Raw genomic sequence first — 13,205 nt, forward strand, 5'->3', positions numbered from 1 at the left:
AATACTTTCCCCATTCATTGTTCTAGAATACTTTCCCCATTCACGTTGCTCTAGAATGTCCTCTCAATTCACATTGTTCTAGAATGTTTTCCCCATTCACATTATTGTGGAATATCCTCTTCATTCACACGGCTCTAGAATATTCTCCCCATTCACATTATTCTAGAACATTCTCCTCCATTCACAGTAGATCAGTTTCAGTTCTTACTCTGAATTGTATTAAGCCAACTGTCAACATTACAGTGTTGATGTCTGTTTGAAAATGTCAGTGTGTGATGACTTTTAAAGGTGCAGTGTGTAAGATTTAGTGACATCTAGTGGTGTGGTTGCAGAATGAAAACCAACTGTATATCCCTCCCTCACCATGCATGTAGCAGAACCTACAGAACCTACAGTCCGATTTTCTGCCGTTGCCTGTCCCGATTTCATTTAGCTTCTCATGTTTTCGCTTCTTTGACGACGAGGATTCGCTCTCTCTGGCTTTTTATTTTGCTAAATGATAAGTATGTTCCTCCATCTGTCACAAAGTTGGGTTCTCAAACTTTTCACAACACAAAATGGTTAGCCAGCACTGGCAGCAACCACTGATTCTTCTTTCTGCTGTAGCACCAGCCAATTCAAACTGCCGCTTCAATGTAAAATCAGTTTGTCTGTTCTGGGTTACTGTAGAAACACAGCAGGCACAACATGGTGGCCTCTGTTGGGAGAGGACCTGCTCCCAATAAGGGCTCATTCTAAGCTAGAGAAAACACAATTCATTGTAATGTGTGATTATACACTAATGAAAACATGCTAATAGATCCCCTAAATCTTACACACTGCACCTTTAAAGAAACACCAAAATTAACCAGTGTGAATCCGGAGAACATTTAGAGTCTCTCAACAGTCAGACACAGTAACGTCTGGGTTTGCTGGCGCTTACTGGGTCACTCTGGTCTTAATGAGCCTTCACATATTCTGTCCAGTGAATGCAGCTAAAGTACTGGGCAACAACAAAGTAGTCATCTTGGTCTGGATTCAGCTTGCTGCTTGTCTGTTTCTGAAGACATCTGAACAGTCAGGTAACAAAGGGTGACGTTTAGCTCCTATTAACTTCGCTTTCTCAGTTCATTTTAGGTGCTAAACTAAGGAGAGGTCCCGTCTAGACCATCCTTAAAATTTATGAAGATTCAAGAGATTTGCATGGCACATACAGCTTTCAACAGGCAATGCTGAGTGACACAGAACAACTGCCCCACAAACAAAACATGAGCGATGGGATTAAAACTGTCCTAAATCCAGAAACAGACAATGTGAGGCTCGAGAGAGAGAAGCAAAAAGAAAGAGAGAGATAATCTGTCTATGTCCTCTGTTGACCAGATGTGGGCTCAATGGTCCTGATGTTGTTAGGCTCAATAAAATCAACAGGCTGCTCTCTGTGTGTTCTGACATTAATGTCTGCTGGTCTCATTGTCACAGGTCACAGCCTGAGTACCAAACACTAACATTTTTTTTTTTTACTTAATGTATGTCCACTAAAGCACTCTAAACACTCCAAGCTCAAATGAGACTTGCTGTCTTCCTCAGTTTGAATTGTACTCTGCCTTTAATATCTGTGGCTGTTTTTGGAGTTTTTCTCATTGTTTTTCCTCCTGTTCCTTCACTAAGCGTTCCCTGGTGGCAGTGCCAGGCTTGGTCTTGGGCAAGAAAAGCTAAACACATGGCTGCCACATGTCCACTGGGCTCCTCTCCTCACCATCAGCTTCACAACACATTCTAATTTTCACTTTACAGCAACACACGTACACCAGCAAATATACACATTATATATATATATACATACACACACATTATATATATATATATATATACACATTATATATATATATATATATATATATATATATATATATATACACATTATATATATATATATATATATATATATATATATATATATATACACACATACACACACACACACGTAGAGTACTGTGCCAAAGACAGAGACCACCCTTCATTTACTTGATTTCTTGTCAAAACAGCCATTAAGTGCAAGTTATTCTTTTTTCAGCATTCTTTTCAGGAGACTTTGTTTCTGTCTTTCAAAGAAAGCTGCAGAGATATTCTTCCACACTTCCACACAATGTTTAGTCTTAGAAGTTGGTTGCATTTTCTGCTTCTGCTCCAAGTAATCCCAAACACATTCAATGATACCGGGATCTGGACTCTGGTGTGGTCAGTTAATTGTTCTGAAAAGCACCATCAGCTTCTTGGTTTGATTACATTTTGTCTTCTTTTTGTCTATGTCCTTTTCTCAGTAAGGGCTTCTTAACAGTGAGTTTTCTTCTCAGAGTGGAAGGATGGACAGAAACACCTGTGGATTTTTTCAGATTTGAAGCAAGAGTGGAGCTTGATTTCCTCCAAAGATGACAGCTTTAGGTACTATTTATCTGAGGGGGACAGTTTGGTGGTCTTGCATGGTTGTTAGATGTCTCATTTTCTCTGTATCCTTTTTCCCTTATTTTCTTTGACTTTGACTTTCCTCTTCCTTATGTAAGTAGATTATTTTGTAACTGCTTTTCCTCAGAAATATCTCTTGAAAATATATCTTGAACTATCAACTTGTATTTGATAGCCATATTGACTGAAAATGAAATAAATGAAGAGTGGTCTCTGACTGTGCACAGTATTGTTAAAGTACACAGTACTTTAAAGTGATATTTGGGGTTTATCTTTATATTTTTTTTTATCATTTTTTGAATTTCAGTTTCGGAAACCCCTTGTTTTTCCCTTATTTTCCTTTGACTTTCCCCTTCCTTATGCAAGTAGGTTATCATATCTAATCTCCTCTGAAATATCTCCTGAAAAATGAACTTAAAAGCTGCTTTAACTGGAAATTAAATGACTGATGGTCCCAGACATTTGCACAGTACTGTATGACACAAACACTATAATAATAAAGTTACACCCCTGCAAAGTGACCATTATAAGTGACATGCTACATGTACTCTGAGGTACTTAGAGCATCCTTTGTCTTCCATAGCCACTGGAACAAAGCCACATGATACACAACAGACACCACATGTTCACACGCAATCCCAAACTTCCAAGAGTTTACAGCGAACCCACTTCAAATGATTCGAATGTGTGAGCAATCTACACGGACTATAAAATATTATTGTTTTTAATCAAGTTACCAGATAAACAAGAATTGCATTTTCACTGCTCCTACATGTGCAACACAGTCTCTACAGCAACACAAACCGCTCTGTATATCTCAAAGGATCACAAAGCTGTAGCACAGTAAAACAGCTCATAATGCATCATGGGGCAGCATGCATGCTCCTCTAAAGGCTGGCTAGTGATTGATTAGAGTGACTATAATCTGTGATGTGGTCTCCGCTTTAAATGGCCCAATCAATCAGACAGAGCTAATTACTCACAGCCTCATTTTGTGTGGCTTTCGGTATGAAAACTGTGCAGAGGGCTTGGTAACTTTGACCACCCCAGGCTTGATGCACATGGAGACAATGCGTTGAAATGCTGGCATGGTGTAGATCTGTCCTTAACTTGATATAAAACCAGTTACGGTCATTTTTCCTCAGAACACCGTGTCCTCCGACTCTGGAAACTTTCTGTGTAATTATATGGAGCCTTTATGAAATATACAAATCATCATCTTAGTCAGGAGGTAGAGCGGTCCTAAATTCAAATTGGGGATTAATGCCAAGATGAATCATACTGAGGTCACTGGGGGGAAGCAGTGTACAAGGTTGAAGCTGGTTTATTATGCCTTATCTGTGACCTGTGGCATGGAAATAAACAAAACGAGAAATTGATTTTCCTCAATGGGACCTCGTCCAACTCTCTGACTGCACTCTAATGTGGGGAAGGTGCCCTCCGTGTGGATGCTGCCATAAAAAAAAACAAGTTATAAATGTTAGAAATGGTATCATTTCCCAAAATCACCAACACTGTTTATCCATCCACCCTGTGCCCCAGTTCTGTCAGTGCCAACTTCCCGCAAAGGAATATTCATCACAGCAGAAATAAGACTTGTAACTAAATTCATCTGCTTAAGTGTCTTTTCTTCATGTCGTGCACAAAAAGCACTCTGCATGTGCTACAGACGGCTTATGTAATAAAACATGGACATAAATGTGGACATTCATCCACACTTTGACTACACGGACTATGAAGTTTGGGTGCTGCTGGTCAAATGACATGTTTTGTTGATTTTCTGTCAGGTGAAAATAAGTTAATACAACCTCCACAGAGAATTCACATGTGCTTGTTTTAATGCTGAATTTAACACAATTAGGGAAAAAATAAAACAAAATGTTAAACTCAGCAAATAATCAAAAACTGCACACTAAAGTATGGAATTTTTTGGCAAATTTAAGTTATGTTCCCTCAAGAAAACACGCAATCTGACTTTGCATACAACCCGTTTGGATATTTGAAAGGAGAAGACCACTCCTGCATTTAGCCGTCACAACAGCAACTGCTTTTCTCCCACATTTTCTCCTTCTGTCTGCTGTGCTTGTTGCCAAGGCCAGATATTTACCATAAATAAGCTGCGAGTAGTTTCATTTTGTCAAGCATGAGGCTGCCATGCTTGGGCTAAGCGCTCCCATATGTCCGGCATGTTTTATTTGATTCCTACCAACGAGCACTTTTTCAATTCCACGCTCACAGCACACGGAGCTCCTGTCCAAACAATGCACAGAAAGAGAATAACTCTCATTATATAATTGGGATAATTATCTGAATGTGGAAGACCTTACTGTGTCTGGTTTCTGAACTGGAGATTCGGAGAGTCTATGGAAGCATGAGCAGATGTTGGGGCACTTGTAAACTTGATCAATGACGTCAGAAGTTTAAGTAAAGACCAGTCGGGTTCAAGCCATGTGCCAAAAATAGATAAGAACATCGGAGGGAGTTTGGGCACATGCAGCTTCTTGTAGTCTGTCTTTTGAACACCGGTGTTTAAGGATGCTTTAACAGGGATTCTATGACACTGAGGTAGGCAGCGCCTTTTGCCGGGTGCCCCACAACATTTCACATTTTGGCCACTAAAAATGGAGAGCCTGCTGTCCGAGCGGCCACTTACCTTGACCAGTTGACGTCAGGGTGGACCACGATCACCACAATGGCAATGTTCTTGTTAGTGTCAAATTTTAAATAAATATTTCCTTCTTCAAAGCGACAACTAACTGGTTTGGGTAATGAAGCATGCTTGTTAATAAGGGTCCTGACCATTGGAGAACAGGGCAAAAGGGGGCTAACAAAGTATGCAGAGAAACAGATGGACTACAGTCTGTAATTGTAGAACTACAAAGTGCACCTACATGGTAAGTGGAGCTAATAAAATGGACAATGAGTGTAGAACCAAAGAGGTGGGCTTAAGCAGCCGGTTGGTGTGTATATATGATAAACAGGCTTTTATTATGTATATATGATAAACGTGTCTGTTATTCTGGCTACAAATTCCTAATTTTGGCCTCAAGATTCACTGGCCTGGTGGTCCTAGCGGCCAGCGCAATTTTCTTATCTGTCAACCCTTCCTTTTATGTGATTGGCGCCGTCCTAACAATGTTTTCCTACTTTAATACTCTCACATCAACTCAGGAAGGGCTTGCTAATTAGTTGATTAGTTGGATCACGTTAAAATATGCAAGACAGGCCCACCAAGGTTGGGAACCACTGCCTTGCATGCATGCTTCCTGGCCTGAGTCCCTCTCTCCACCCCACCCGACCGGTGCACTAGGCTACACTGCGACTGCCGTCCAGAGGAAGAAGTTGGGACTGTGTTCCCCCTGGCATCAGTGAGGCTGGTGTGTTTGATTTTGGGCAATGGCAGCCAGAAGCATAATTTCTGGACCATCACTTGTGCGGCACCGACTGACTGCAATTAGTGCTTGAGGACGTCAACAACATGTGAGACTTTGATTGAGTCCAGGCTGCCATTTTCTTCAAAGGCAGAAAATTCTACTTAACGTAGTCAGCGCACTTGGTTTCTACATGCATCTACATGAGTGCATGTGACTCGCTGTTGACACGTTCATGGCTTGCAGATGGTATTTAGGAACTGTTATTCAGATCAACGCTGCTCACTGAGAGGCTGTTTACACCTTGCATTAATATGTTTCATGTCTGGGTTGTATCTGGACATACCCTGGCTGTGTTCCATGTATACTTTTTTGTGTGTATGTGTGACCAGATCAGACCCAATTTTACTTTTCTGTGTAAAAATCACAACACTTGCGTCGCTTCCATTTTACTTGTACCATATGAAACAACATGCTTAGTCTAGACATCTTAACCAGCCTAGTGTGCAAGAAACTTGGTTCAGGGGATAACGCCAGCCTCGCGTATCGTCCATCATGTTTGCCTGTGTGTTTTCTCACCTGCTAGACAGAGCTCAAGGGATGCATTTCCGCTTACGTGAGTATAAGTGGCTACTGAAAATGCATTCCGTTTATACTTGTGTTGAATGTGACCTCAAACCTCTGATGTGGTTTGAGTGATCCATTCCGATCAACTGAAATCTGAACCAGATCTGATCACACAAAATGAATGTTGATGCAAGGTATAAGCAGCTTCGACGTACGTTATCCCAGACCAAGGAGCCCAGACATTAACTTACTACCTAAAATACAGTAACTACAGTGCTGTGCAAAAGTCAGAGACCACTCTTCATTTATTTAATGTACACTAAAACAGTCACAACGAACAAGTTATTCATTTTTCAGTGTGAGATAAAAAGCAGAAAACAAAACGTTACAATTTACAATGTAATTTTCTTTTAAATTGCACATTTAACAGAAAATGACATGGAATTTTTCAGTATAAATGTGTCCACTCTTTGCCTCTATTACAGCTTCCACTCTTTTCAAGAGGTTTGCTTTCAGTTTTCTAAAGAAATCTGCAAGACACCTACAAAGTTCAGTCTTAAAAGTTGGTTGCATTTTCTGCTTTTCATGATCGAAGTAATGCCAAACACATTCAGTGCTGTTGAGGTTTGGACTCTGGGGTGGTCAGTCCATTGTTCGATTGTAAACATTCTTCTTTTCTGTTTTCTTTTCTAAGTAAGGGCCTTTCGACAGCTACACATCCTTTCAGACTCAGTGTTGTCTGTTCACAGTGGAGGAAAGTACTGTTTATCTGGGGGGGACAGTTTGGTGGTCTACCAGGTCTTGCACAGGTGTTAGAAGGCCCATTTTCTCTGTATCGTTTAATATTTCTTTGAGCTCTAGTTTTGGAAACTCCTGTTTTTCACTTACTTTGCTTTGACTTCTTTATGCAAGTGGATTGTTTTACATCTGATCTTCTCAGAAATATCTCCTTAAAAAGGATTAACTTGTACTTTTTTGGCCGTTTTCACTGAAAAAAAGTGGTCTCTGACTTTTGCGCAGTACTATATAGATCATTTTTAAAAATGATTTTCCTGTCTGTATTCCCATGGCTTTTACTGTCTTGACGTTAATTTAATAATGAGATGAAATTAAGAACAAAAAAGCCCTGTGAAAACTTCACAGCTGGTCAACATCTGCCTGCCTGTCATAATTGGTAAAAGTGTTTTAGTTTCACAGCATTTGAAACATGGTCAGTGGTGACAGTATGATGTGATGTGAGTAAGCAAACAGGCAAAAAAAAGAGCAGGAAAACAAAACTCATAGCAGCTGCTATCCTTTTTGAAAACAGAGGAGGTGGGATTAACATCAGATCAGCTAAACAAATCAAGCCAGCAACACCTAATGACCTAACATAAGGCTAACACAGTGCAAAACGGTGCAAAATTTGATGTCCTAACTGACTCACCACCAGTTCGGAGAAGCGGGCGTGCAGTTCTTCCTCTGGGGGCATGGGGGCACTGAACTCCAGCAGCTGCAGTGGGACGCTGTCCTTCAGGTTAATCTCAGGGGGCTCGCTGCTGCCGAAGCAGCACAGGAAGCCCAGGGCGGGCCGCGTGCGCTTCCGGGGAGGCATCCTCTCCAGGCTGGAGGGGCCGAAGCCGGGGCCAGAAAGGCGAAGTAGCTGAGTCTGCTATCTAGGGGGCATGATCTGAAAGAAACAGAGAGAAACATATGATCAGGACTGGAGCTGAAGTCATTCCAGGATGCTGCACAGGTTCACTAACCTGTTCTCTGAATAGGATTCTGTCTAAGAGCATAACGTTCTAGATCAGAAAACACAAGATGGAGTTTACACTGTAGGTCAACAGACATAAACCCATCAATGAAAAGGCAAAGCAGCAGCACACAAGAACTCCTTGAGTGAAGTTTTAATGGAATTTAAACACTGCTTACATACAGAAGTGGTCAGTTTACTGACCCTGATGCTAAAGCATTTGTTTGTGAGTTATAGAATGGGCCGCACATGTGCAATCAGTGACCAAGCTCTTGTTTCTCAGAAATATGGATGCATGAAGATGATTATTATACAACTTTTTATTGAACACTCTTTCCAAAAGTTGATTTTGAGGCCATAATCATTTGGAGAAATTCACCCCTAATTAGCATTGTTAATCTCTGACCTCAACAATTTGCCTCATTTCTAATTCTTTAGAAAACTATCAAATGCATTGTGCAATCTCAGATTTCACTACAATTTGATTGAATTCAGGTATTTGGCAGAATTCAGAACTGTTTCTAAAAAAGGTTCACTGAGTACACAAATGGGACTGGAGGAACCATTTACAAAGTAGTGGAACAGAGACACATTCACACTAAACCTTTTTTTGGATTTTGATATTTTAAAGAACTGAAGAATCTTATTTTGGCCCAAAAATTGCAGACACTTTACTGCACAGCAGGCTCTTTATCCTTAGAATTTATCTGGACATTTTTGCAGTAAAAACACAATGTAGCATTAAAATAAATGCAAAAAACATGAATACAGTAAAAAGTAACACGAATTTGTTGCAATTTCTTTTAAAATGAGTAGTTGAGAAGCTGTGAGCGAGTTGTAAGAACACAGGTTTGGTTTTAGACTTCTCCTCAATGCCCCCAGGTATTGCATAGACCTGGGCACACCTGGTTTAATCTAATAAAGGACTCATTAGCCAAATCACAATGGGAACCGTTTTTCGCTCCAAACAAGCAGTCAATTTATCATTTGGATTTTGTCTGATCTGTGTTGCAATTCTATGATATAAATAACGTACAGACAGTTAAGTGCACTGGTGCCATACTTAAATGCTGCTGATTCAAAAACACCTGTTCCAAAATGTTACTGTATAACTTAATTATGCATCATTCATCTAAATAAGCAATGGATTTTTCATTTAAGAACTTAAAATTTCAGCTTGGGCCACAAATTATTTTATTTATATTTCAATACTGAAGCAGTTTACCACAGTCGGATGCACTGACTGACGCACTAATTTCTCAACTTCAGAGTGAGATCATCTGAGAAAAAGAAGATTTCAGTCCTGTGAATGAGCCCAGGGCTTCAATCCTTCACCTGTTTTGAGCGCTGGCAGAGAAAAGCTGGGCCTCTGAAAGGACCAGCACTCATGTGTTTCCTGCCATACTGCAGGCCGGGTGGGCACAGAGATGGGAGCAGCCTGGCACTTCTCCGAGAGCGCTGGCACAAACTGGGCTGCCACAAAGACCTCTCTGTTGCAGTGTCCAGTGTGGGCAGAGGGAGGGAGGAGAAGGAGAGGGAAAAGCCGGCCGTACCCAGCACCCTCTCACCAGAACCAGAAAAAACAAGAGGAGGAAAAGAGCCCAGTGTTTTCAACAGCCTGTCTGCTCTCTCAACTGCATCCACCACAGTCAGGACACAGGGGGCTTCAACATACTGGGGTTGACTGTGTAGACTGCACACGGACCTCATGGAGATGATACTGCACTATACTGCATTATTCCCTCTCTAGAAATAATGTGTGCCATGTTTATGTACTTATGTTACTGGGCTGAGCAATATTGACAAAATTCAAAATGATCATATTTTCCAAATATATCAGTGTCACAGTATCATCCATCCATCCATCATCTAAACCGCTTATCCTTCTGGGTCGCGGTGGGGTGCTGGAGCCTATCCCAGCTGTCACTGAGCGGAAGGCAGGATAGTGTCACAGTATCAGATCATGTTTAAGTTAGCATTAATAAAGTACATGAGCCCACTCTTCCTGTGTATTTGTAATCTATGCTAAACAAATCTCTTGTAAGCCTAACAATTTTGATTGGACTGTTCTGTTCGGTGGTCTTTTCTTAAAATGACACCAAAGAAAACCATACTTTCAGAAAGGAAACTTCATATTCATTTAAATTTTGGGGATTTGAAACCTTTTCAAAACAGTTTGCTCCCAGCAAGTAAGAGAAGTAACACTGCAGTTAACCATCAGGGTCTGGACAGCATGAGTGAAAAACAAAAGAGAATAAAATAAAACAAAATGAAAACAAACAAATTTGCAACAAGGACATTGCTATTTTAGAGCATTATCTCACAGATATAATGATCATTATCTATCAACTATATCACAACAAACATCACTAACTAAAAAGGATTATCACAATACGTCAGTTTCACTGTATACCAGTACAGTCAATATATCACCCAGTCCAATGCAATTCTTAACACTGCAAACACTAAAGGTGACTAAAATCAGTCTCCTATAGTTCATTAACAATCTATTATCGGTCCTGCCAGAGCTTCACACACGCTCATCTTTAAAACGATTCCTTTTTATTGCTTCTAAGTCAAGGCGTTAATTGAAGACACCTGTCCATACTCCATTTTCTGATACAGCTCCCCACTGCGAATGTATTTTTTACTGCTTTCTCTAAGAATAGTGCAGCGGTAAATTCTTTATGAGTGCCCTCTGCTCGCTGCAGATGTGAGAGAGGCGAACTCGGGGTTACGGCAGCGCCAGTGGGAAACTGCAGCTTTCTGTCTCGTGTGCTCTGAGTTTGGAGATGTGCATGACCATGCTGCACGTGTGTGGAAAACACTCATCTGATTGCGTGACCGGCTGCATACAGAGTGCATGTAAAGTAGGGGTATAAAAATGCATCCATGTTGTGATGTTAGGGGCACTTATAATCAATAGTAACACTGTTTATTTAAAAAAGGCTGTTTTCAAACATGAAAAGCTTGGTGTACTGTTTTTATTATCTATATTCCACTACTGTGTAAACAGTTCCTCCAGCCTAACTGAATCCCGATGGTTAAATGTGAGATCTCACGGCGCACTGAATCATCTCCTAAAGAGAGATAGGATCCAATCAAATGGTGAGGTCAGAGATTTGCACCCCTGATGTTAACCAGAGGCAATAAGGACGGGCGTTTCAAATGCAGGGCACTGGAGTGAGACTTTCCCTCAATCTTTGTTTCCATGGAGACGTGCTGGCATGTCCACAGTTATTCTGTGGCAGGTTTCAATGTATGATTCTGGCCTGGCCTACCAGTCCGGCTACTATCAGTCCAGTGTCAGTCTTATTTACTGTTGGTGAGTCAGCAGGTCAGCTGAAGTCCCGATTCAGCACAAAATTAAACCAATTGCAATTCTTAATGCAACAGAATGAGTAAGATAATAAAATCATACAATGAATTAGAGATCGGGCCGATCCAAAACCAGGTACTGCCAGCTAGAACTGCTCTGAGTGATGGGGAAAAGGGAGGACCATCAAACCCACCTAGGCAGAGCGAGGCCAATTATACTCTCTTGGACTCCCAAACAGGGGTGGCTATGGCATCGTTGGGGATCAAAATGGCGATCACCATGTATCTCGATTTTTCTTGTGTTTGTTCATCAAGAATTAACCAATGGAAATAGACAAAACTCTTCTTGAAACCTTGTTACATTAATTTACACTGAAAGTTAAGAACAATAGGACCTCTAATAGCTTCCTAAGCTTTTTCCTACATTCGTTCTTGAGAAAGTTCCTAAGAAAAAGCTCTACGTCAGATTTGTGACGTTCTCAAACCGCAGAATTGTTTGCACCTTTGTACTCTTGAGTGAGAGTAGATTCTGTTCTTACCTAAGAACAAATCCCAAATTAGAAACACTGGTGAATGTCAGAGTCTTTGTGAACACTGCATAAGTGGGTTTGAAGAAAAAAAATCTTTTTAAGAATGGTGGTGAATGGGGCCCATTTCTCCTTCTCCTGTAAAGCTAACTTTTTGGAGATACAAAGTTTTGCTCTTATAATTACAACATTACACAAGGACTGCAGGTTAATAAAGCCGTTGCACTGATCAGTTTCTCCTTGACGCATACAGAGGGCATCGCTTTTGCTATTTGCTGCATGGCTCTTCACACTCCCCTGATAAGAGGCAATCCAGCTGTCCACAAGATCACCAAGCAAGATTACACACTTAACGATGCTATTCAGCCTTCATTTCCCCTCAGCCAAAACACACACTCAGCCTGAATGCAAGCCTGGGACTGGACACAGGCGGACAGCCTTCACTCATCACCCACGCTGGCTCACATCCAACACGGCTGAGAAAAGTAGGCCAGGATATCTACCACACGCAAAAACACAGCTACGGGTGGCAGGCTGTGCGAGAGGGAGACAGAGAGAGAAAGAGAAAGAGAGAGAGGGAGGGGAAGGGGAAATACATTGATCGTCTATCCTGTCTGAATTAGCCCTAATGGTTCAGTGGGGACTGCTGGGGAAGTTGATTTAGCCGTGTTCCGAAGTCCATTCACAAGGACGGATGAGAACGACGTGCTGATGCAGGTTTTATAGTTTGAAAAAAGGGTGGAGCACATCCGAGAAGGTGTGGTAGAGGATGGAGAGGTGTTCCACCAAAACCAACATTTGTCTTTCTCAGTATTGACCATTTATGCAATAGTTTAGTCACTGCTAACGTCCAAACCTTGCACCCCTCCCTCTATTTGGCGAAACAATCCCACCAACCTGGAAAAGCGAAGGCGGCAGACACTTCCTCAGTCATGTGCAACGTCAGCAGCAACATTCTTTCACTCTCTCTACCAGCCAAGCACTACTGCATTTTTAAATATGATCGGAGGAGAGTGCTAACCACTCAGCTTGGTCTGCAAATACACAGACGATTGACTTAATCAGAAACACTGACCCATAAATCCAATTAATCAGCGTCAGGAAAGTGGCTAATTGTGTTTCCCCTGGTAACATCTTTGAGATCTGGCTTAACCCCCCTAAACTGCAGTACTATTTATTCACATTATTAGGACTCTTCATTCAATATCCACTATAAATTATTCAGTAACCACTATGAAATTATAC

The 13,205-nt window shown here is 41.1% G+C and overlaps 1 protein-coding gene across 1 annotated transcript in view; it reads right to left on the minus strand.

Moving 5' to 3' along the window:
* daam2 (dishevelled associated activator of morphogenesis 2) overlaps nt 1-13,205 on the minus strand; it is a 104,426-nt gene that overhangs the window by 75,160 nt on the left and 16,061 nt on the right. Inside the window, 1 exon segment of the mRNA XM_036593478.1 lies at nt 7,807-8,049. Coding sequence (XP_036449371.1) covers nt 7,807-7,974 — 168 coding nt within the window. The 5' untranslated portion in view covers nt 7,975-8,049.

The sequence above is a fragment of the Colossoma macropomum genome, unplaced genomic scaffold (assembly GCF_904425465.1).
Source record: "Colossoma macropomum unplaced genomic scaffold, Colossoma_macropomum, whole genome shotgun sequence".
Taxonomy (NCBI): domain Eukaryota; kingdom Metazoa; phylum Chordata; class Actinopteri; order Characiformes; family Serrasalmidae; genus Colossoma; species Colossoma macropomum.